The sequence below is a fragment of the Juglans microcarpa x Juglans regia genome, chromosome 2D, assembly GCF_004785595.1.
Source record: "Juglans microcarpa x Juglans regia isolate MS1-56 chromosome 2D, Jm3101_v1.0, whole genome shotgun sequence".
Taxonomy (NCBI): domain Eukaryota; kingdom Viridiplantae; phylum Streptophyta; class Magnoliopsida; order Fagales; family Juglandaceae; genus Juglans; species Juglans microcarpa x Juglans regia.
The window spans coordinates 32678671-32703818 of NC_054596.1; the positions used below are offsets into that span (position 1 = coordinate 32678671).

At 35.2% G+C, this 25148-nt stretch overlaps 2 protein-coding genes across 2 annotated transcripts; one reads left to right on the top strand and one right to left on the bottom strand.

Moving 5' to 3' along the window:
- Positions 1 to 7924: 7924 nt before the first annotated feature.
- LOC121250308 (guanine nucleotide-binding protein subunit gamma 3-like) lies at positions 7925 to 12025 on the top strand. The gene is made up of 6 exons (XM_041149405.1): positions 7925 to 8818; positions 9852 to 9904; positions 10054 to 10098; positions 10172 to 10216; positions 11219 to 11466; positions 11549 to 12025. The coding sequence occupies exons 1-6, from the start codon at positions 8672 to 8674 to the stop codon at positions 11956 to 11958; spliced, it is 948 nt and encodes a 315-aa protein (XP_041005339.1). The 5' UTR covers positions 7925 to 8671; the 3' UTR covers positions 11959 to 12025.
- A 3040-nt stretch (positions 12026 to 15065) lies between these two features.
- Positions 15066 to 18034, bottom strand: LOC121248980 (subtilisin-like protease SBT1.8). Its single transcript, XM_041147617.1, is given in 3 exon segments — positions 15066 to 15943; positions 16346 to 17095; positions 17098 to 18034. Coding segments are annotated over 3 exon segments (2298 nt in total). The 5' UTR covers positions 17975 to 18034; the 3' UTR covers positions 15066 to 15272.
- Between the last annotated feature and the right edge of the window lie 7114 nt (positions 18035 to 25148).

Here is a 25148-nt window from a genome sequence, read left to right on the forward strand (position 1 = left end):
TTTTTATATATCGGGAAATCTCTTTAAGGTAGGGTCTTTCGAACTTATTCCTGCAGATTAAACTTCGATCTTATATATTGCATTCTCAAAAAATAAATTAAAGTGTGATTCAAATAATACTACAAAAAAAAATAATTCTTTATGATAAATTATTTATAACGAAAATAACTATATATGCGACAAAAATTTAATTATTTTGATAGGAAAGGGGCGGGTCATGGAGGATTGAAAATTCAAAAAAGGGTCTTTTAGCTTTTGAAAATTGCAGCTATAAAGTGGCTGCAGGAAAGAGAATATTTGATCGATAATATTATAATGGTCTTGCTTTGACGAAGAGCGACGTTTGAAGTTTGAACACGATTTGCTTTATTTTGGATATATATCATATAATTGGTACATATGTAGATTGGTTTTGGACTTTGGAGTAACGTTCGGTTCACCCACATGAAATTAATACATGATACACGCACCCACATGCTAATCTATTTGGGAATTTATCATGGACATCATACGATCAATGTATATATCTTGACACGTGACGATTAGTACTACTGGATCAGGGGATGATCACTTAGGTTCTTCTAATTAAGCTTGGGGGACCCGTGGGGATTCTCGGGTTTGAAGTTTTAATATTTGACAATTTAATTGGTAATTCATGCACTAGCAAAGTTATATATATATATATATAAAATCAGAAGAATCAAATGCCTAATTAATTTGAATTAGAGGTTACTTTTTTAAAAAATGCACTTAATTCCATGCATGCTCCTGATATATAATACAATATCATAGGTTCAGTTGGGAACTTCTGCGAATTGGGGTTACTGCAGGCACATGATCGATCTAGCTAGACGAAGTCAGAAATATAATTAATTTTTTATTATTTATTATTTATTATTTATATAATGTTCCTTTGGTCCAAAAAATAATCATATGTCCAAGTTAATTAATTAAGCAAGCCCATGCATCATGTAAAAATACCTAAATTCAAGTATGTTTTGACCAATAAGTTATAAATGTTACAAAAATAATATAAAAACAGTGTCTCAAATATTTTTTTAAAAAGATATATAAAATCTAATTCAAATAAAAGTGGAAAATTCTAGTTTAATTTTCCACTAATTGTATTTAAATTAGTTGTTTGGTAATAAAGCTCCGAATATCCCAAGCCCAACAAAGCAATATTAGTTCTTTTCTTGTGCTTGTATTTTTTTTTTTTTCCTCTTTTTTGCGTGGCGACTGTGTAAGATTTGGGAAAAAAATCTAATAATAAAGAATCATCAGAAAACTAACCTCTAGCCTTCGTTGATTAAGTATTGGCAGGAATTGATTATTTTTGAATTGTGAATACTCACAGATTTCTATATAGAAAGTATTGAGTATGAGTTTTCAGCCTATCTTTATTATGTTAATAAATGTAACTGATGGAGAATCACATGCCTTTATATATAAGAGAAAAGATATTTACAACTGTGAATTATGCAATCACCGTATAATCGCTTTGAAAAAAGTGAATAAAACATGAGATCCATATGAAAAAAAAAATTAAAAGTGGACTCCACTATTTTTCAAAGCGATTATGCAGCGTTTACGTACTTCACGGTTGTATGTAAAATTACTTTTATATATAGATAGGTCAAGACCCTTATCCACTATTTTCTAAGTATTGATTCCTTCCATCAAAGAATGTAACTGTTGATTTTTTTTAAATGAGTAGTATGATCTTTATTTTTAATTGGAAAATGATTTACACACAACATTTTTTACAATACTTTATACAATTATGTTTTAAATGAGGGATATATACAAAAGTAACATCATTTTACAAAAATACTTTCATCTTATAACATTGTTGTAAAATGTATTGTAAAAATATATTGCGTATATGATCATTACTCTCTTTAATTACCCAGAATTTTTAATATAAATATAAAACTATTAAAATAAATATATAATATATTTGAAAGAGTTTAGCACGCAAGTTAATGTATTCTCAAGTATTCTCAGAAGACGTGTTCTTTCACACTGATCATATTATATGATTAATACACCTAACCATTACGATTCCAGGCCAATATTTCGAAATATATACAGAGATTTATACAGCAATATTATATATTCGGCTTCAACTTTGGCGACACTCAGCATCTAATTCCATTGAAAGTAATGATATATCTTAAAAAAAAATATCTTCTTCTTGCAACTTTCAACTCAAGCATACATGTTTCAACTCAAGCATAATTCAGGAGCATTTTTATGAACACCAAAAAGATCGATTTCCCCCGAATTCTCCTACATATCCCTTTACAATACATGCATTCACACATGACTTTGTCAATAGAGCTGTGAGGGAAGGCCACCACGAAGGAGACGAGGCAAGTGAAGCAAGCAAGCAAGCATGTTCTTATCATGACTTTGTCAAGAGGCACTGAACCCAAAACCTACGTATGTACAGAGCCATAAATACCAATTTTTACATGCAATAAGGGAGCATTTTTCACCCTTTTAGTTAAATTCATCCTTAATGTACAAGCTCATGTATACATTTTACAGCAATTTTACCTGTACGTACAAGCAGCCTGCAGCCTGCAGCCTGCAATTACACGAATACTTTGGACTGTGATTTTCTTCCATTATATATTATGCTAAATGAATATTATTTATTATTTAAATTATATAAAATAAGTCATTTAGAATGTGCAACTCTAGTATAAGTCATGATTTAGAAAAAAATTACAACTTATTATAAAAGAAAATGATTTTTTTTTTTTTTCAAATAGATCTTGCTTTTTTTAAAGGGCTCACACATGCACTTATGCAAATTATTTTCCTTCAGCATTTTACTAATGGTGCGTTCACGTGACCAATATTGCGTAGGCAGGTCGTCATGAATGAATGTATCATTTTGTGCTGTGCATCACTTTTGTTTCATCCAAGATGCATTTACGAATAATTCTCTATTGCGGGCAGATGCACGTCTAAAATTAGTTAGATTTTTTTTTTTTTAGATATCCGGCAATAATAAATAAAAGACAACTATTAAATTGAAATGATATTTGTAGTCGCAGAATGTGCAAGTACTGAGCAATAATCCCTTTGAAAAAAGTAAGTAAATACGAGATCCATATAAAAAAAATTAATTTTTTAATAATAGACTACACTTTTTTCAAAACAATTATATGGTGTTTGTGTACTTCATAACTGTATATAACATTAAATCTATAAAAAAATTTGATAAAAACAAATTTATACAATGATGTGATTTAAGTGTTGTTTGGATAGTGAGTTGAGATGAATTGAGATAGAAGTTGAAAATTGAATAAAATATTGTTAGAATATTATTTTTTAATATTATTATTGTTTTGAGATTTTAAAAAATTGAACTATGTATTATATTTTATTTAAAATTTTGAAAATGTTGTAAAGATGAAATGAAATGAAATATTTTTACTATCCAAACGAGACTTGATGTATAAGTTAGATCCATTTTATAATACAAAATATTTTACAATATCACTTACAATGATATTTTATAAATTGCTTTTATAAAATTATGGTATGGACAAGTATTTGTCTGCATTAATAAAAGTTAAGAGGTTTATTTGTTTTGTTCTTTGAGCAGCTAAGACTTTGATTAACTGAAGGAAGGAAAAGAGAAGGAAAAGGAAATAGGGAGGAAAAAGACGAAGAAAAAATAGAATGGTTTTGGCAGAAGGAAGCAAGAATGGATTATTGCTTTGCTGGGCGATGGGGCACCACCTAACATTAACGATCGATGATCGATCTATCTCCTTGAAATGATAACCCGCTCTCCCCCTCACCACTCTTCCGCCATGGTACGTTGGAAAAGAGCACAGACTGACATGACAATGACGTGTCGATCTCAGTATGTGGGACTCAAAGAAAAGAAAGAAAAACCTAGGGATGTGTGCTGACGGAAATCAGAGTGCGCGTGAGCATGTGGTGGTCGGCAGGCCTCTGCAACTCTTCTTTCTCCATGTTCTTAATGCACTGCATCTGTTTCTGCATGAGCACGGCATGCAATGGTCCGTTTGTACAGGAGAGATATTCAAGAGTAAAGTTAAAAATTAAATAAGATATTTCTTAATATTATTTATTTTATGTGTGGTTTCGAGATTTGAAAACAATATTGTTAGATGACTTGGTTTTAAAATTTGAAAAAAATTATATTATTTATTATATTTTATGTAAAAATTTAAAAAAATTATAATGATGAGATAAAATAAAACTGTTTATGTATCTACACGTTTCATCCACCTAGCCTCAGGTTCCCTTTTGAAACGTTAATCATGTGTATATATATACATATACATATATATATATATATTAAGCTAGATAATAACAATAAGAGGGCAAAACCATTTAAAGAAAGGCAATGCTACTCTGCTGCTCAGTATTTATCGCTGGCCATGCTGCCCAGTCTTTTTTTTTTTTTTTTTTGCTTTTTTCATTTTACATTTTTTTAATACATTTAAATATTTTTAAAAAATAAAAAAAATACACCAATACATTTAAAAACACTTCCTTAATCACTAAGTAAAAAAAAAAAAAAAAAAAAAAATTTACCAAGCGGTCAAGTTGGGACGGCATACTAGTGTTTTCCTTTAAAGAATAAGGTCTTTCTAGCTTTAATTGCAATAGAAGAGATGTTAAATATGTTAAAAATGAGGACATTCGATTTGAGGTGAGTGACTGAGGCCATGGGAGAGCTCAAAAGAGTTTAGAGGAAAAGAAATGGCTTTGGCTTTAAAAAGGGAAGAAAATTGCACAAGACTAAACTCAGCTGGACAGTTCGCTTGAATCTCACTTGACATTCAACAGAGCGACTGAGCGAGTAAATAAACAAGACTTCACTGGATTCATGCTGGACATTTGATTGACTGAGAATTAAGGAAAACACTAGGCCACAGTTGTGACCAAGCTCGGAAGACGGTCGCTAGACCTTCATCAGTCAAAACAAAAGTTCTAGATCATTAATGTTGTTAGAAGTTTGATTTTAAAGAGATTAGACTTTATGGAGAGTTTTATTACAAGTTGGTCTTTAGATCTAGTTGATTAGGATTAATTTTAAAAGTTTTATTTTAACTTAAATTCTTCCATTAATAATGCAAGTCTATATAAAAGCAATTTATAATGGTCATATAGAGTTGCTGACTATTATGATTTTCTTTCCTATCTCATGTTATCTTAACATAAGAGTTTACTCATATATGTTTTGATATGGCTGCAGCGTCGGATCCCGTTCTGCAGGCTACACGGCCAGTACTTGGTATAAGAATCTATAGATTATAAATGTTATATTATTTATAAGCAACACCAATCAAAGAGATCAAAAAATGTAAATTTAAAATGTGAGGACTGAATTCTCTGGAATCCAAATATATAGAATGATGCGGATTGAAACATAACACAGTTGTGAGTTGCGTAGAGAGTTTTGGATGGAGAGGTGGCATGGAAGCAAGCTCTTAGGGTTGGAGACAGTTTACAAGTCAGGTAGCGCTACTATGCCGTCCAAGTTTGAGCACTGGTGTGTCATGGCTGCCTAGTGCAATTTGTACTTTCTTTTTTTTTTTTTTACTTTTTCTTTCTAATATTTTTTAAACATTTTTAAATATTTTTTTTTTTAAAAAACACTAATACACTAATAATCATTATTTTAACCATTAAGCAAAAAAAATTTAAAAAAATAACATGAACGTCGGTCCAATTGAGAGGACAAACTCAGGCAGTATAATATCATTTTCCTTATAAGTGTCATGGAGAGTTGGACTTAGTTGATTTAGAGATGAGTTGAGATAACTTGTAAATAGCAGTGAGATTTGTGAATTGAAATTTATAAATAGTAGTGAAATCATCTCTCAATCCAAACCGGCTCTAAACTTTGCTTCATGAATTTATATTATTATGTTAGGAATCGTCATGATTTCAAAGTTGTCAAGTTATTTTAGGCTGCATTTGGTTTTCAAATTCAACTAAACTCAATTGACTTTAGTCTAATTTTAAGCTAAACCTAACATCCAAATACTCAACTCTTAAATTAATAATTCATCCTAACTCAAAACCTTTTTACACATGAGACCTATAATATTTTTCAACTTAAAACATCTTTATACGTGAGATCTATAATCATTTTTAATTTCTTATAAAAAGTATCAAACTTATCTTAACATCCAAACATATTTTAAACTCAATTTAAATAATTTTATATAGTTCTCTCTATTACTTAATTCATTATAATTTATAAAGAACTTAACTTATGTGAGTTGAGCTCATCAACATCCAAACGCAGTTGTTGTTTAATTGCTCTGGTCTTCACTTTCTCGAGGAACAAAGGTCCAAAGCAGTACTAGTTCATTTGCCTTTTTTTGTTTAAAAAATGCTTGATCCATAGATGTTGTACGTTGACCTACCCAGATCTTGGAATTTAGCTCTGTTTGGATATTAAGAATAGTATTCTGAAAATATCTTTTTATTATTTATTATTTTATTATTATTTATTATTTATTATTTATTATTATTTAATATTTTATTATTATTTTTTTACTATTATTTATAGAATACCTGAAATTCGTAGAAATAAAAATCTCTCATTTCCTCTCTCTACAATTTTTTAAAGCAATCATCTTTAAAAAAATTAATGTAAGTAAAACTTCTCGTCTTAAAAGACATGATGGGCAGTTTATTTAGGGTTCAATTCGACACTGAGAATATTTGTGAATTATAATAAAATAATTTATGAATAGTAATGAAATAATTTTAAAAATAAGAGAAAAAAAATTGAATTAAAATATTATAAACTTAAAAAAATTTGAATGTAATTTTTGTTTACAAATTTAAAAATGTTGTATTTTTTTCTTATTTTATTTGCAAGTTTGAAAAAATTATATTGAATTTTATGTTTGGATAATTATTAGATGAAAAATTTAAAAATTTGAAATTAAAAATTATTAAGTTTAAATGATATTTAGAAAGAACATATGTAAAAATATATGAGAATACCTTATTACACAAACAAGCCTGAAAAATTACTTTAGTTAAATTACTTTTACTTTTTTAAAAGTAAATGAAAGGTAAACAAGCCTGAAAAATTACTTTAGTTAAATTACTTTTACTTTTCTAAAAGTAAATGAAAGGTTGGGGAGAAAATTAACTCATAGAAAGTCAATTAATCGAAATAGTTAAATAATTTTTGAGAAGTTACTTAATTAATGGGATTTACGAAGACAACTTTTCACTCAGTCCCGTTTGATAGTAAAATTATTTTATTTTATCATATTATTATAATTTTATCAAATTTTTATAAAAAATATAATAAAAATTTCAATTTTTTAAAATTTTGAAATAATAATAATAATAATATTTTATTTAACTTTTAATTTTTATCTTAATTCATTTTCGAAAACCTTATTCGTAACCCACATGTACATCGACAGTCGGCCGGATTTTAACAATCACCAAACTTTGAAATTGTCTTAAGACTATAATTTCATATTAAAAAATACATTCTAACAATATTTTATTCAACTTTTTAACTTTAATCTCAATTCATTTCATCTCATCTCATCTGTAAAAACAAACGAGACCTTAATCTCGTTTATATTTAGAAACGATTTTATTTTTTCTCGTTTCATCTTGTTATTATAATTTTTTTTAATTTTTATATAAAATATAATAAATAATTTAATTTTTTTAAATTTTAAAATAATAATAATATATTATTTAATTTTTAATTTTGATCTAAAATTATCTTTTATCTCGTCAAACTAATTTTTTTTTTAAATTTCAAATAATAATAACATTTTATTTAACATTTAATTTTTATGTAAAATTATCTTTTATCTCGCCTTGAAATTACAGTGACAGTCACTCTTTTTTTCCTTTTATCTCAAATTCAGGGCTGATTCAACCATCATCCTTTTTCTGTTTCCCATCGTGCTTTCCGCTCCTTCCTCTCTGCAACCCTTGTCAGAGAAAAAAAAAAAAAAAAAGACAGTGAGAAAATTGAAAATGAAGAGAAAAACGCACCCTCTGAATTTCAAGATCTCCCTAAGATTTCCATCAAAATCCCTCAACTTTCCTAAATGGGGTTCGTACAGACACTGCCGTTGCAGGCTTTTTTTCACAGCCGTCTTTACTATTATTATTACTACTGCTGCCATGCACAAAAGATGTGCCTCGAGAGAGCCTCAGAGTCTCTCAGACCACGCCCTTGTTTTCACTCATAGCCTGTGGCAATAATGGCTCCCTTTTTAGCCTTATTATCGCTGTTTCTCTTACCCTTTCAGCCTCATTTTCTCCCTGCAACCCAAAACATTTATGTACCCTGCTGTTGTTGCAGAACCCATTTCTTATTTCTTTCGATTTTTTGTGTTTCTGGGTTGTAATAATCATTGTCAGGCAGCCTATTTACTGTCTTCGCCACTCACTTTTGGCATAGCGTTCACACCTAGCATAATTTGATGTCATGTCTTGTTTGTTATTTCCTATTACTGCTACTTCTTCTTGTTTCTACTGCAAGCACTCGAGCATTTACTGCTTATTACTACTTCAGAATCACTGGCAGTTCTTGCTGCCGGGCCTATTTCTTCACTCTTTCGTTTAAATTTGAGTGATTTAGAGGATCGAGAAAATCGTAAAAGTTCGAGAGCAAATGGCTGCTTCGTCGGGCTATTCTTCCTCTGCGCCGCCGCTGCCGCCACCACGTCCAAAGTCGCCTCCGCAGTATCCTGATTTATACGGGAAGCGCCGTGAAATGGCGAAGGTTCAGATGCTTGAAAGAGAGATTAGTTTTCTTGAGGTATAGTTCTATTGTGTTTTCTTTGGTTTTGATTATTTAGCAGTAAACAGAGTGATTTTCCCCCTAAAATTAGTGGTTTATTTGTTAATTGTGTGCTAATTCGTTTTAAATGGGCTTAATTTAAAGGCGCTAAGGGAGAACTTGCAAATGTTATGGTATGGTGGGATTTGAAGAGGCAGTTTAAAAGTCTCAATCTGCTAGGGAAGAAATTAAGAAAAAAAAAAAGGAAGGGTGGGGATAAAATCCGTGATTTTTAACACTCACAGGTAGTGTTTTTGGTAAGTAAAAACAAGGAATGGAAATGCATGATGAGACGAGTACAGGGGAAAGAGTTTTGATTAGTGAATCTGATCAGGGACGTGAGTTTTATGGGATCAATTCGAAGAGATTGAAAACATTCATATATAGTTGTGGACCTTGAATGTGTAGGTTGGAAAATACAGACAACCAAGGGGGAATGTGTTGAACCTAAAGGACATATTGGGAGTGCCTTCTCAAAGATGGAAAATAACATATTTGTTCGCTTTTGCCCTTATTTATTCGTACAAATATGATCTTGTCATGGCATACACATACATACCTTTTCACAAATTGAAGTGGTGAAAGCTGAAGTTGGTCATTGTTTAGTGTCTGTTGTTGGTCATTGCCTCAGCATCCTCGAGCCCGAAGTCTATATATCCGTTCTGCAAGTGATTTAACTATGTTATAATAGAAATGGCAAATAGAGATATGCAAGTGATTGTACACGATTTTCTCTGGCTTTACCTATGGTTTCGTATCTGAAAAGCTTGATCTATTAGCATAACTCAGTTCCAGCTCAACGAGATGTGTTTAAGGTTTAGATTGATCCTGACAGAACACCGTGACTGATGGAAGGTAGTCGTTGATAATAGGAATTGCCTCTAATTTGCTAGTCCTATAATAAAGTTTCACAAAGACAATTTTATGCATAATGAATCCAATGAGTAGCTTTTCATATACTTCTAATACATATGAGTGGGTGAAGATGTTATGTCAACTTTTCTGTGAGCAGGAGGAATTAAAATCCGTTCAAAGCCTTCAACCTGCTTCTAGATGCTGCAAAGAGTATGTTCAATTTTGCAATTTCTTGTTCAGCGTCTAGTTTATAAAATTGTTTATATGGAGTTCTTTCTTGCAATTGTTATGAAAAAAATACTTCCTTTTTTTTTGTTTTTCTATATTCTAAGTTTTTGGGGAACATGATCATATTGTAGGGTTGCTGATTATGTGGTGGCAAACTCAGATCCTTTTATAGCTACGTAAGAATTCTGTGATCAAGTCTTCTATAAACTTTCAGGGGTTAATGATCCTTATGTTTTTTCTTCTAAGCAGAAATCGGAAGAATCGTCGGCGCTGTCGCTTCTGGAAATGGCTGTGGTACTATGATCATTTTGTCTTATGCCCTAACATCTGTGCACTAAGTTTCACCATACACACTCTTTAAAGTTATCACATATTGGAGAATGATGAGCACAAGAAGCAATAGGATTCACCATTACTACCACATGATGATGGACATTCTAGTTTGTTGCATTTGTAGATGTGGTTTTGATCTTCAATTATGTTCTTCACAGTGGTGGGAATATTGCTACCAGGCTCAATTGCTTGAATTTCATATGATCTTGAAATTATAACCCATTATTATTATTATTATTATTTTTTTTTTTGTGCATTTACTCTCTGGCCGGTTGAGTAGTTAGGAAAAAATATGCTGTATTATTGTCTGTACCTGTTATAAGGGAAATTTTCTTCTGCATTTTGGATCCATAGAATCTAACCACTCATCATTCTGCGTGGTGATTCCTTACTTTCTAGATTTTAAAATCGAAGGTTGACAGACAACCATGGGATTTTCCTCAGGTTCCCTTTCATCTTGAAAGTAGTTAGAGCTTGGGAGGCACCAATGCCAGACTCTTGTATTGAATTCTGCTTTGTGCAATATTATTATATGGAAATTTACCAGATGGAAAAACTTTTTTCATTTCTTGTATAGACAATCCAAGAAATAATAACCTTTTTCTGCATGCAATGCTCTTAATAGTATCAAGAAGAATAAATGAATCCTGCTATGAAAATTCAGTTAGTTGTGATGAATAATAATGTCCTTGTGCTGAACAAAGGGGGAGCATGATGAACCTATTCTTATCATCACCTTGACACTTTATTCTGGTTATTTACACTGTTTGCAAACTTATCCCCAGCTCTTGTTTTCATTCAGCAAACAATAACTCAAGCAGAACCACTTGTTTTAAATGTCTCTTAGAAGCACATGTAGGACAAATCAGCAATGTTTTTCTTAATCTTCCTATTAGAAGAAGAATTTGTCAACTCAGTTGTTGTGTAAAAACTTCCATAGGTAACAAGAGTGTTTTTTTGCAGTCGAATGCCTTGTTTTAACCTCTCTTGGATCTGCTGCTGCTGCTGCTATAATGGGTGCTCACTTCATCTAGAAATGCCGCGCTGCTGTCGTGACTGCAATCCATGTAAATCTTGTTCCTGTGCCAGCTGCTGCTGCTGTAAATGCAATAGATGTAACTGTGGTTCTTGTCTCCAATGTGGTTCCTGCGGCTGCAATACATGTAACTGTGGTTCCTGTGTCCCCTCTGCTTCCTGTGACTGCAACACATGTAAATGCGCTTGCTGTGACTGCAATACATGCAAATGGGCTTCCTGTGACTGCAATACATGTAAATGCGCTTCCTGTTTCAGCTGTCATTTACCGAAGTGGCGGTGTTGTGCTTTTCCCCCATCAAATTGCTGTAAAACAGATTCGTGCATCAGAAATTGTTGCAATTGTCCATCTCCTTCATGCCCAGATTGCTCTTGCTGCATTTGGAGATGTTCACGTCCTAAATGTCCAAAGGTACGCCGTTGCTGCTGTTGTACAAAAACTTGTTGTAACCCTTGTTATCTATGTTACTAGCATATTCAAGCATTTCCATTCAGGAGTATTGTTCTTCAAATTTATTGTAAATGGGGTAATAGGTAGATTTGTTGTGGAGACATCAGCTTCTTCTGAGATTGTTGGATTAGTTTTGACAAATAGCACATATCTCAGATCACATTATCGGCAGTTTTATCTCTGGTTGTGTTCTCAAAAACCAAAACCAGGAACTTAAAAGCCAGAACAATGTATTAAATGGCTGTTGTATGCAGTGCCATAAATACATTATATGTTTCAATCCATTCTGTAATTGCATGAGCTACATTTTGGATAAGTTTCTCAATCAGATTAAACAACTAAATTTTAAAGCTTACAATTAAAAATTTATGTATGAGCAAATTGACAATGTATTAAGAAAAGTTGAGGGAGGTGACTTCTGGCCGACCCCACGGAGCCCTCCACCTCATGGTCAGGCCGCAAGCCACCCTACAACAACCTCGTGAGGGAGTATCGGCGCCGGGGGCGACTGCATGACCAAAATGTTAGCATTAATTTATTAATTTTTTCAAATATTTTTGGATTTTATTTATTTTAGTGTTTAAGTGTTTTCTTTTAGTCTTAATTTTTTTTCCTAAATTTCGAATATCTTTGTGAATCTGTGATTATGTGGTTGTGCAATTTTGTTTTTTGGTCCAAACTTTATAGGTTGTAACGGGAAAAATAACTGAATAAGTGTCAGTTCAACATTTTTTGGTCATAAATCTAACAATAAGTGTACAACGATATCAATTTCTTATACAATGTTTACCTTAGGCAACAATTTCTAGATTTTTCTACTTCCTAGATCAGTTTGTAATTTCATCAAACCTTAGGACCTATATAATAATTATAGCTTTCCTTTATAGTCAGGTTTCATACGTCCATAATTCAAATCACTGGTCCTACAACGAACCCAATAATTCGTGCCTATTATTATATGGGCAGTCCATATTTTGGACCTTACTTGGGTTTGTCAGATTCATTTTCCTGCAAAACTGTAAACCTCAGTTCTCTGGCACAAACCCATAAGAGAGAGTGCAGGCTCATTCCACAAACCAAAGTTTAAAGGGATGTTTGGAATTAGTTTTAGTCTCTGTTTGGAAATGGAGATAGGATGAGTTAATTTTAGATAAAAGTTAAAAAAAATACTATTAGAATATAATTTTTTAATATTATTATTGTTTTGAACTTTGAAAAAATTAAATTGTTTATTATATTTTATGTGAGAAATTAGAAAAGTTGTAATGATGAGATGAAATTATTTCTATATCTAAAAGGGGCCTTAATCTCATCCAATCTCATTTCCTTCACAAACACTTCAATACAAACGCTTTCAAACTAATCATTACAATTTTTTTAAATTTTCAAACAATTCAACCTTTTCAAATTACAAAGTAAAAATTATATTCTAATAATATTTTAATTTTATAATATTTTTTTATTCAATTTTTTTTCTCTTCTTTTTCCATAAAATATTAACTCAAACTATCTCACTATTATTCACAAATTATTTTATTATTATTCACAAAATTATCATCTCATCTCATCTCACTCTCCAACTATCTTATATTCTTTACTTTCGATTAAAAAATATCTGACCCTACAATTTTTCTTTAGCCATCATCATCCTTTAATTATTTTTTGATGTGATATTAAATATTATTTTTATTTTTTACTGTACTACTTATTTAATATCATATTGAAAAATAGCTTTGGCCAATTAATGTATGAACCAAATCTCTAATTCGTGTTAATAGACTAGAAGTTTGTTAATTGCGGCTCTAAAAGCTTAAAATACTAACACTAGATAACATGGAATTCTTTAATTACTTTAATTAAGATTACGTTTGGATGTTAAAGTGAGTTGAGTTGAGTTGAGATGAAAAAATATTGTTAGAATATTATTTTTTAATATTATTATTATTTTGAGATTTGAAAAAGTTAAATTGTTTATTATATTTTGTATTGAAATTTGAAAAAATTGTAATAATGAGATGAGTTAAGATGAGTTATAGTTCCAAACGAAGCCTAAGTGTAAAATCTACACAAAAAATCTATAATATATAATTTTACTAATAATTACTTTCTTAACCATTAAGTAAAATTAAAAAATTAAAAAAAAAATCAAATATAAAATAAGTAGTAAATGAGTAATAGGAGGGTAGTAACTCTATCATTTTTCAAAATCTATTCATCATCATTTTAACAATGATTATTTCGGATAAACGTGATACTAAATGATCAAAAAACTATTTATCATTTTGTAACCCAATTTTTTATTCGTGTTAATAGTCTTTGGAGTTTGTTAATGTATGCTCCAAACCCTCTAAATACTAACATTAGATAACAGGGGTTCTTTAATTTTGAGTAAGACTATCTATACACAAAAAAAAGCTATTTATTATCCTTTCATTATCTCTTAAATAATATTAAATGACTGAAAAGATATTTATTATTTTTTACTTTGTTAATCATTTGATATCACATCAACAAAAGATCAGGCCAATGTATGAACCCAAATTCTGATTTCTGCTATGGTCATTAAGTTTGTTAATTTCTGCTCTAAACGCTTTAAATCAAAGTTTTAAATATGGTAATCGTTTCAATTAAGATATTAGAATAAAATATTTCGATACCCAAATATCATTTCAGAATAGTTTATATATAATAAATTAATTATATATGTATAAATTATATTTCAAAATAATATCAATACAAATCTTAAAAAATTAAAAACACATTTATAAAACTAAATAATAGTACTTCTAAGTTATCAATCCAACTATTTAGAAAGATAAATTACTCATCTTCATCACGAAAATAGAAGTAAGAATTTGATTTTCAGTCTTTAAAAAAATGAGATTAAAAAAAATTAAGAAAATAGTATTCAGATGTAAGAATTTGAGTGAAAATTATGAAAAAATCAGAAATTTTATATTAATTACAAAAACAAATAATAATTTCGGCCGGTACATTGAAAACTAGCCAGTATTGACCGAAATGCACTGATACGACCGATATTTTATCCGGTACGAAACACATGTTTTTTATACCAATCACTATTCCTATATGGTAAATACCAACCGGCCAAATTTAAAACATTGCTTTAAATACTAAAATTAAATACCAGGAAAAAGATCCCACTTGCACAAATTGGATTGCAGAAGTCAAATCAAACTGGGACCAAGGAGCATAATGAACAAGTAGCAATTTCTCAAGTGCTCAACTTCCAACTTCCACTTCAAGTAGGTTGAGTATATATATATATTAGCTAGTAATTTCTCAAGCAAACATAACATTCAATTGGTTTGAAGGTTTGGGCCAACTCCCACTATGCAAATGATGGTTGTCCACAGAAGGAAACAGTCTTAGACTAACATCAGCGTGCCAATAAACATTTAAAGTTGAGTCACACTAACTTCCCAACCTCAGTGACAAACTCCATTGACACACACTCACGGGCCCAATTACATAGAAGGCAAGAGAAGAGATCAAACACCCAAAGACAGCTTAGGATGTCAACAAATTCCATGAAAAAGCAACAGGGCTCTTTACTTGATGTTCGTTGTTGCTCCAAGAAATTGAACCAAATTCGTACCTAGTCGTTTGAGGTACACTTTTCTTGGCAACAAAGGTAACCGTGTACCTCTGTTTCTCCCCTGCATTCTTGAAAACAAGCTTTGTGGGCTTCACCGTCACCGCCACAACTGATGGTGCGCTGATGGCTAAGTCATAGACCGACCCGGCTGCCCCCACGTTCGTTAATTCGCGAGTATATCGAACAACCCTCTTTTTCGCAAACACAACGGAGAACGACGGGTAATTGAGCTGTCCAGGGTCGGAAAACTTCCTTGTGCATGTAACATTGGGGCGCTTGACAATGATTTGGACCTTATCAATGGTGTAGCCCAAGGAGCACAAGAAGGCAACGTAGTCGTTGGGTGAGATATCATAGACGAGGCCCGGAGAGAGGGCCTTATGAGGGTCTACATGCCCGGCGCCGTGAGCCCATGGATCGGAGAATCCACCAGCGGCAGCATCCCGGAGAGGGGATTTGGTGTTGTCTTGGTTGTAGGCAGTAGTCATTAGAGCAGATTTGATTGCACTTGGGCTCCATTCTGGATGGGCTGCTTTGAGCAATGCAGCCAACCCGCTGATATGGGGGCAAGACATTGATGTACCTACACACAAGTTTTGAAACACATCTCATATATATTCATTTTCCAAAATATAAAAATCTGAAAGTCGATTTGTAGAAACATGAAAATCTAGATATTCATTTTACAATTAACTCTGCGATATCGTTTGTTTTTTCAATCATTCTCATCTCATTTAATCATTATAATTTTTTAAAATTTTTATATAAAATAAAATAAATAATTTAATTTTTTTATATTCTAAATCAAAAATAATATTCTTAAATATAGTTACTTTTCTTTTCTTAGAAATAGAACATACTTTCTATTGGAGTACTATTGCAGTTAATTTCCTTAGCCTATATATGGTAAAATTTAATGCGAGACAAATAATAATAAAATGTAGAGAGATTTAAGAATCCAATCATGCCGTTGGAGAAAAATTACCTGACATGATGTTGAATTGGGTCTTCCTGGTGTCCTTCTCCAGCCCGGTGGGTCCAATGGCCTCTGACCAAGCCGCCAAGATGTTAACACCTGGCCCAATAACATCCGGCTTCAGAATCTGAGGCGCCACCAGATTTGGCCCCCTAGAACTAAACGCTGCCACCACCGGCGATGGCCGCACGTCCAGCACTGTCCCTTCAAAGCTCAGCACAGCCGTTGGATTCGGATCCGAGATCACGTACTCCCTTATCAAATCCCCAGTCTTCCTCCCAACAGCCACGGCCGGTAACAGGTGACTGTCTGCCACCAGTTCCTCACCGCTCTCCGCTGTGTTCGCGAGTATCATCCCAATCCCACCCGCGTCGCGTACAACCGCTCCCTTCTCCACGCGTGCATTTATCCCTCTGTCGCAGACCACTACTTTCCCACGTACCAAGGACGGTTCGAGTGAACCGGTCAAGCACATGTTGCTTGAACTATTACTCCCTTTATTGTAGACCAAACCCACCGGTTTATTTCCCATTCCCTGCCCACTGTAAAGAGATACTCCCGTGTACTGGTTTTTGTTTCCGAGTTGAGCGAAAGCCGGGAAGTCCCGGTCCAAAGTTCCGGCCCCAACCGTCATGATCCACGGGGCCTCATTCGCCAATGAGAATCTCCTGGGCCCACTGTTCCCGGCTGAGCAAGACACGAAAATGCCCCTTTCCATGGCGGAGAATGCTCCGATGGCGATGCTGTCGTGGTGATAGGGGCGGACCCACCACCTAGAGAGAGTGATAGCACGTCGACGCCGTCGGATATGGCACTTTCAATGGCCGCGAGAATGTCGGACGCGAAGCAACCGATGCTCCAGCAGACCTTGTAAGTGGCGACGCGCGCATGCGTGGCCATCCCACGAGCCGTTCCGCTGGCATAACCGAGGAGGCTGGCGTTACCGACATGAGATCCAGCGGCCGTACTTGCTGTGTGAGTGCCGTGTCCGTCTCGGTCCCGAGGAGACTTGGCCTCTTTGGGTTTCTTCAAGTAGCCACCACCGGCGGCCATTTGATAGCCCTTTGCGAAGCTCCGAGCCCCGATGAGCTTCCTGTTACAGAGCGAGGGCCTAAAATCCGGTCCAGATTCGCACTTGCCATGCCACCGGGCCGGGATGGCGGGCATACCCGTGTCGTCGAAGCTCTTGGACTCGGGCCAGACCCCAGTGTCGAGGACCCCAATGACAACGTCATAAGAAGCCTGGTCAAGGTCCTGTGCGTTATGGCCAGCCCAGAGGCCGGAATCGGTGTCTAGACCGAGGAACCCAGGTGTGCGAGTGGTGTGCAGAGTGTAAACGGTCTCTTCATAGACACCGAGGACCGCGTCGGATCTGCGGAGCAAATCGGCTTGGTCAGGATCGAGGGAGGCGGCGAAACCATGATAGGCAGTAGTGTAGGTGTAGAGAAGAGAGTCAGAAGTGGCGGAGGGGAGGGCTTGGAGGTGAGCGGAGTACCAGTCATGGTGGGTGGAAAAGGAGAAGGGTTTGTCCTGGTGCTTCATGTGAACTATATAAGTTTGCTTGGCCATGACAGAGAGACATGAAGAAAGAAAAACAAGAGGAATGAAGCAGAGGACGGCCATGGAAATGGAGCCCATGGCTCTGAAATATGCGACAGAGAGGGAGGGAGACAAGATAGAAGAAGATTAGAAAGAGTATTGAAGGGTGCCGTTCTTTATATATATTTAGGAGTGTGTATTTCATGTGAGTATGTGACAGTTCTGTGCGCTTTTTTTATTTTTTATTTTATTACATATTGCCACCGTAGGCCGTTCTTCTATCCGTCACTCGACGACTGTTGTCTTCTGAGCAATCCTTGCGGGTGCTGTCGTTTTGTTTGTCCCAACAGAATCTCATTTTTGGTGCTTTATTTTTTTTATTTTAAGTAATGTGAAATATAATTATAAGTTGGGAGAAGCCCTCATTTATTTTAAAAGAATGAGATTTATTATTAAAAAAATTATTTTTTTATTTATATTTTATATTTTTTCATAATTTTTAAAAAAGTACACAATATTTATATATTATATGACTATAAATATCATTCTTCTTATTTTTAATATATCCTCGAGTTAATGAATTAAGATTATTCTTCTTTTTTTTCTTCGAAGTTTAAGGTCTTTGGTGTAAATAATCTTTTATACATTTTCAATGAAAATATAACACATCTTTTCAATTGACACTAAAATAAGCACATTTACATTGAATGAATCTCATAAAAAGGAAATTTAAGAATAAATAATTTTAGAGGGATGGCCAGCCAGCCATCTCGGCGCAAAGGTGAGGTGCCGAATTTGGCTAGATTGGACCACACGGCGTCGATGGGTTTCCAACCACCACTCTAGGTGGTTGTAGGATTGTAGGTTTTTCTTATTGCTCCATCCGACTCTCAAGGTGACAACCACCACACAGAGTGATGGCCAAAGTCATGGCTGAAGATAATCTTAAAAATAATTAAGGTTATAGATATTAGGAGTTTAAACTTTGTATTTTAAAGTTTATATATAAATAATCATGCATTGTATATCTTTTCTGAAAAATGTGTACATCTTCTATGCATAGCTGAAGATGCACATATAATAAAACAAGATTGTGATCAATTATCAACTTAAACCTAAATTAGATGTGTTTCATGATCTTAGAAACCGAAAGTTGCCGCATCAACAAGCCCATATCTAATTCAAGCACCCAATAGATCACATATGTTTTTTACATTCCTCATAGGACGATAATGTCTTGGTTGTTTTGAGACAAAAGGAACCAACTAGAACGACCTAAATCATCTCACACATTAAAAAATTATCATGTTTTAAAATAATGATATTTTTGTAAAATAGTTATACTTTTATAAGTTAATAACAACTATATCATAAATTTAAAACACACGATTATGGAAATGGGTGTGGAAGAGAATATTCTCCCCCCCTTATTCGGCCGAGCCTATGTTCTCAGTGCTCACGACCTTGGGGGTGAGTGTACCAAGTCCGACCCCCAATCGTGGGGAAGGCCCAAACTGAAATAAGTGTATACGCTTTCCCACCTGAGTAACATGAAAAAGGCCACACCGCATTAAATGTGTTGGCATGGAGTGCAAATATGAAATACTAACAGAAGATCTTATTACTGACACAAAACTGTCACATTAAATGTTGTCATATGACAATCTAGCGAACAAGACCCCAACGTGAGGGGTAAAGTAGCATAAAAGCTGCTAAGGGAAAAAGGTTAATCACTATCACAAAGCTTCTAGCTCTTTTTCTCTTTTCTTCCTTGAAATTTTCTGACTTTGACATCGAAGATATCACGGACACACCCGACTACCATTTTTTTACTCTTTTGCAGACGCTTGATGAGGTTCGGAGTTGGTGGCTACAAAACACACATTAACAGTTGGTGTCGTCTGTGCGATCTAAGAATTATTTCGATTTAACAGCATCAGTGTGCCTTTCGTTTGTCAGCTATGACCTACTCTCGAATGGCCCACAAGCAGAAAGCCGCTCTAACCGATCGAGGAGGAGTACTCGTAGGGACAACGAAATGAATGGCAAGGTCAACTTCAGAAGTAGAGAAGCTCGAGAATTTCAAAGCAGAAACACATGTGGCAGAACCATCCCAGGCCACCTCGCAAGTGCTACCTCCACCCCTTGAGCTCACCGACCCAAGGTGGAGACTCAGGACAAGTGGAACTTAAAACAGGGAGAGGTCAATGAACCTCTCGAACTGGTATCCCTTGACACCATGCTTTCGGAGAGGAGGGTGAGGATAGGAATGAAGATGAACCGTGAGATGAGATCATAGTTAAAATGGCTCCTCGTCGAGCATCAAGATGTATTAGCCTAGACCCATGCAGACATGCATAGGATCAACAAGAACGTAATCGAACACTGCCTGAGCATGCATCCTTATGCCAAGAAGGTCCAACAAAAAAGGCAAAGTTTTAGTGCAAAGAAATTCACTGCAATAGCAGAGGAGGTAGGCTAGCTACCCTCCATGGAGTTCATTCACGAAGCCCATTACCTGGAATGGCTCTCAAACATGGTCCTGCTATGAAAGTCAAATAGCAAGTGGAGGATGTGCATTGACTTCACTAACTTGAATAAGGCGCATTTGAAAGACAGCTTTCCTTTGCCCCCCATCGCTCTGATCGTCTGCTCGACAGTCGGGTACAAAATGTTGAGCTTTGTGGATGCCTACTCTGGATACAATCAAATCCATATGAGTTCTGAAGACGAAGAAAAGACTGCTTTCATTACGAGTTGAGGCCTATACTGTTATCGAGTGATATCCTTCAAACTCAAAAATGTTGAGGTCACCTACTAGAGACTAGTTAACCGGATGTTCAAAGGGAAAATCGGCCACAATGTAGAAGTATTCATCGACGACCTTCTCGTCAAAAGCAAGGAGGTTTTTACAGTTCTCTAAAAGTGCAGGATGAAGCTCGACCCTGCAAAGTGCAATTTTGGAGTAGGGTAGGGAAAGTTTCTAGAGTTCATGGTCTTAAAAAAAGGCATCGAAGCCAATCCGGAGAAGATTCAAGTTGTAATTAACATGAAATCCCCTCAAACTATCAACAAAGTACAAGGACTTATGGGGTGAATTACGGCACTCAATCAATTTGTTTCAAAGTCGCTTCTCGTTCTTCTGAGTGTTATAGGAATTTTATGAGTGGAATGACCACTGCAAATTGGCATTTACCCAACTCAAGGAATATCGCACTAACCAGCCCCTCCTAAGCCAAACGATATAAGGGAAACCTCGTACCTTCACCTGTCTGTCACGGCCCTTTCCGTCTCAGTAGTGTTGGTTTGGGAGGAAGACAAAGCCCAGAGGCTTGTTTACTACACCAGGACGGCATGAAGAGGAGCAGAGCCAAGATACCTGTCAATGGAGTTGTTGGCATTCGCACTAGTAATAGTTGCTCGTAGACTAAGGCCTTACTTTTTAGCAAATCTGATGAAGGCCCTGACGAAAGCACCACTGAAGAAGGTACTTCAATACTCGGACACATTTGGATACTTGGTGAATTGGTCGATCAAGTTGAGCGAGTTTGACATCACTACGTTTTCCAAACAACCATAAAAGTGCAAGCCTTGGCAAACTTCATTTTCTAGATGACTGGACCTTCTGAAGATGTAGTCACCCTACCATGTCTATGACGACAGTTTTTCATGCTAAAAAGGCTGGGCAGTGGGGGTATATGTGGTTGCCGATGAAGGTGAGGAGACTTACTACTTGATAAGACTCGTGTTTAAGGCTACCAATAACTAAGCAAAATACAAGACTTGGAGCGAAAGGCTCCAAGTCTATCTACAATGGATATGGGAAGAGCGACCGCTTTCGCAACTTTACTATTGAACGAATTCTCTGAAAGGACAACTAGAAGTTGGATCGGCTAGCGTGGGCCGCATCAGGCATAGACGACACAAAATTATTGTGGGCTACAGTCACCTGGGTAACAGGGGTCCCAGCCGGAGGGAGTCACTAAGTCTCGCGATTAGTTGGTCCTGAGATCTGACTTCCTCTTCGTGCCCCTTTGCTCCCTAAGCTCCAGTGCACGTTGCTCTTCCATGGTCTCCATCTCACCCAGAATCCGATCGGATTTATCAGAGGTCTTGGAATGACTTCTTGATCTCCCATATAACTTTGTCGTGCCCTCGACAACATTCTTTTAACTTCGTCAACTCGACGTTCTGGCAGTTATCCTGTCTCGATTAGCATCTCACTCCTCTCCAACCAGTATGGCCTCGAGACGACAATGGCAGATCTCCTCGTCTCTCTCAGCTAGCTCAACTTGGAGGCGACCTAGCTTCTCGTGAAGATAGGAGTATCTCTTATGTTTCTTGTGCCACTGCTAGTGTACATCAATGAAATTCTCCACCGCTCCATCCTTATCCGCCTGAGCTTTTTGCACCTCTTCATTGGCCTAGATTGCAAAGGCTCACAGCCTGGAGGCCTAGGGGTGAAAAAATAATCGGTGACCTGGTGGACAGGACCAAACCGGTGGATTCAGTCCGATTCAAAATCGGTTCGGTTCGGTCCGGTACTAGTAGGGGTGTAACCGGTCGGGTTCAGTCCAATTTTAGACATATTTTAAAACAAAACCGATATACATCGGTTTTGAGATTTGTAAAACCGATATCGTATCGATTTATGGGTTTATCGCACCGATTACACCCCTAAACCGGTACTTTCAATTTTATTGGTCCGATTTTCAGATTTTAGCATAGTATTAGTGGATTATATAATTAGTATAACTATACTAGAAATAGGAAATCCAAAATCAAACCATTTCAACCAACTTTTAAAAAGATGGAACCGAGACCAGACCTAACCAAAATCGGACCCACCGGCTTGGGCTGGTTCATTATTTTTTTTTTTACCCTTAAGTAATAGTTTCATTTTTCTCAAAGCCGGTCAAAACCGGTTTGGTTCCAGTTTTCTTTTCTTTTTTTCTAACACCAGGTTGAATCAAACCAGACTGATTCATACGTATATATATATATATATATATGTATTTTAATCTTTTATTTTACATAAAATATTTTTTATATGATTTTTAATGTTATTTATAACTTATATAATTATATGTAAAATAATTTTATATTATATGCTAAATTTCTAATTAATATAAAATTAATATAACATAAAATTTTAATTTTAAACATGAAAATTTGAACATAAAATTAATATAACATAAATTTTAATTTTAAACATGAACATTTGATCATATGTTATTAATATATATATGTAGAAAATTATTTGTCAAAAAGAATAGATATTACAATTTATTATGCTATAAAATGTATTTTTGTCTAATATTTTCTTTTCCGATTTCGCCCCTGCTTTTATATTTATTTTCCCTTTATGTCCTTGATTTCTGTTATCTTTTGTTCTTATTTTTACAGTTTTACCATTTTTTTGTTGACTACTTTTGCCGACTGACAAAAGAATAAAATGTATTTATCCTTAATATGTATTTATTATGCTATGCATACACTAGGCGCTGTTTTGACCGCTGGTTTAGCACTCACATTTCTTGTCACTAAATATTCGGATTGTGTGAATCATAATGTGTTCAATATTCCAAATGATTGACGAAAGCATATATGTACTTATATGCTTGGTTACATATAAAGATGTTTATATGAGTATATACGAACATCATATTATCACTAACAGATATGTGACCAAGCATATTATCACTAGAATATATAATAAAATATATAAATAAGTTAGACACTAACATACTATCACTAGCATATTATCACTAACAAACATAATCAAATACTATATTACTATATGATACTATTATATATACACACACACACTAATACTAACACTAATAATATTAATAATCCACTATATATAAATCAATATAGTATTAGTAGTTATACTAATACTATATCACTATATAATCAAGTATATATCACTATAATATAGTTATACTAACTATATAACCCACTAATACTATATTAAAATTGGAAAACTCAGACCAAAACAGTTAACCGGAAGTATCAGTTTAAGGTTTTAACTAGTGCGGTATCTGCTCTTTAAATCTCAAAACTAATGTATACCAGTTTGGTTCTAAAATATGTCTAAAATCAAATCGAATCAAACTTGTTACACCCCTACGCAGGCCTCCCACTCCAAATCGGACCTCATATCAGTAATCTAAGACAGTAGATGTTCAATTCCCTATGGCACGAAGACAACATAATAGTAAGATGATAAGAAAAAATAAAAACAAAAACAAGAAAAACAGCAACAAAGACAAACAGTGAAAGAGACTCACCGAAAACATGAATCCCCTGAGCTGGCCGACCTTGTCTCAAATGGATTCCGATCGAGCCACACCACTGCCCGCATCACCCTATCCTCTTTTCTTAGGAACACGCATTAGCCCTGCCAGCATGCCTCGCAGGGTTGAAGAAGGGACTCTGGGGGTGAACCTGCATGGCTACCAATGTCAGCCACCTCAACAACCGAGGATTACTCCACGCCCACGCCAATTACCTCTTCACCTAAAGTCTTTGTTCTATCCTTGACGTTTACATAGCTGATTGGATGCTTCAACGTACCTTTGTCAGCAAAATGCTAGGTCAGAGCCTCAACTTGCATCTCTTCCACACTGTCTCTATCCCTATCACAGACGGGCCACTGAAAGTGCAAGAAGGCGAGCAAGTTGCTTCCCCACTCGGGCCTACAACCAGTGGGTTGGACCGAGACGAGTGTATGAGGGCCAAGCAAAAAATGGGCGCCTCAGCATAGATGTTGTAGATGGAAGTGTATGGGAAGCACAATCGCTCCCGATCGATCCCTTCGCTGCATCGATTGTAGTCACAACCAAAGGTGTCCCTTCAACATCTTCGAAAGGGACACCATGGTGTCTAGGAAGGTAACAAAGAGGCCATATCGAGTTCCCGCTCCGCCTGGCTAGACAATGAGGGCCATCCTTGACTATCCGATGGGGTAGGAAATGGAACTCGCTACTATGTCGAAGCGATCCACAAGCTAGACGTTGGGTGGTCGAGTCCCATCGCCATTGCGAAGTCGGCCTCTGCTTACTCCTTAAGGACTTGAATGTTGTCTGGGGCGGATGAGCCGCACCCCGTTATCGCCCTCCTCGCATATCCCATCTGTTGCGTATGTTAGGGCAACATCCCAACCAACACACCAAGGGGACATGAGGGCTAGTTCGAGCTCCCAGGTCGTAAAGGAGCCATTCACCCCTTTGAATTGCTAATGGAATCGAACGGTCCCCAAGCAGCCTCA

Bases quoted from the DNA above. Each gene is read 5' to 3' on its own strand.
- LOC121250308 (XM_041149405.1), top strand. From the start codon at position 8,672: ATGGCTGCTTCGTCGGGCTATTCTTCCTCTGCGCCGCCGCTGCCGCCA. The intron at 9,905-10,053 runs GTATGTTCAATT...ATCATATTGTAG, and splicing joins GCTTCTAGATGCTGCAAAGA to GGTTGCTGATTATGTGGTGG. The intron at 10,217-11,218 runs GTACTATGATCA...GTTTTTTTGCAG, and splicing joins CGCTTCTGGAAATGGCTGTG to TCGAATGCCTTGTTTTAACC.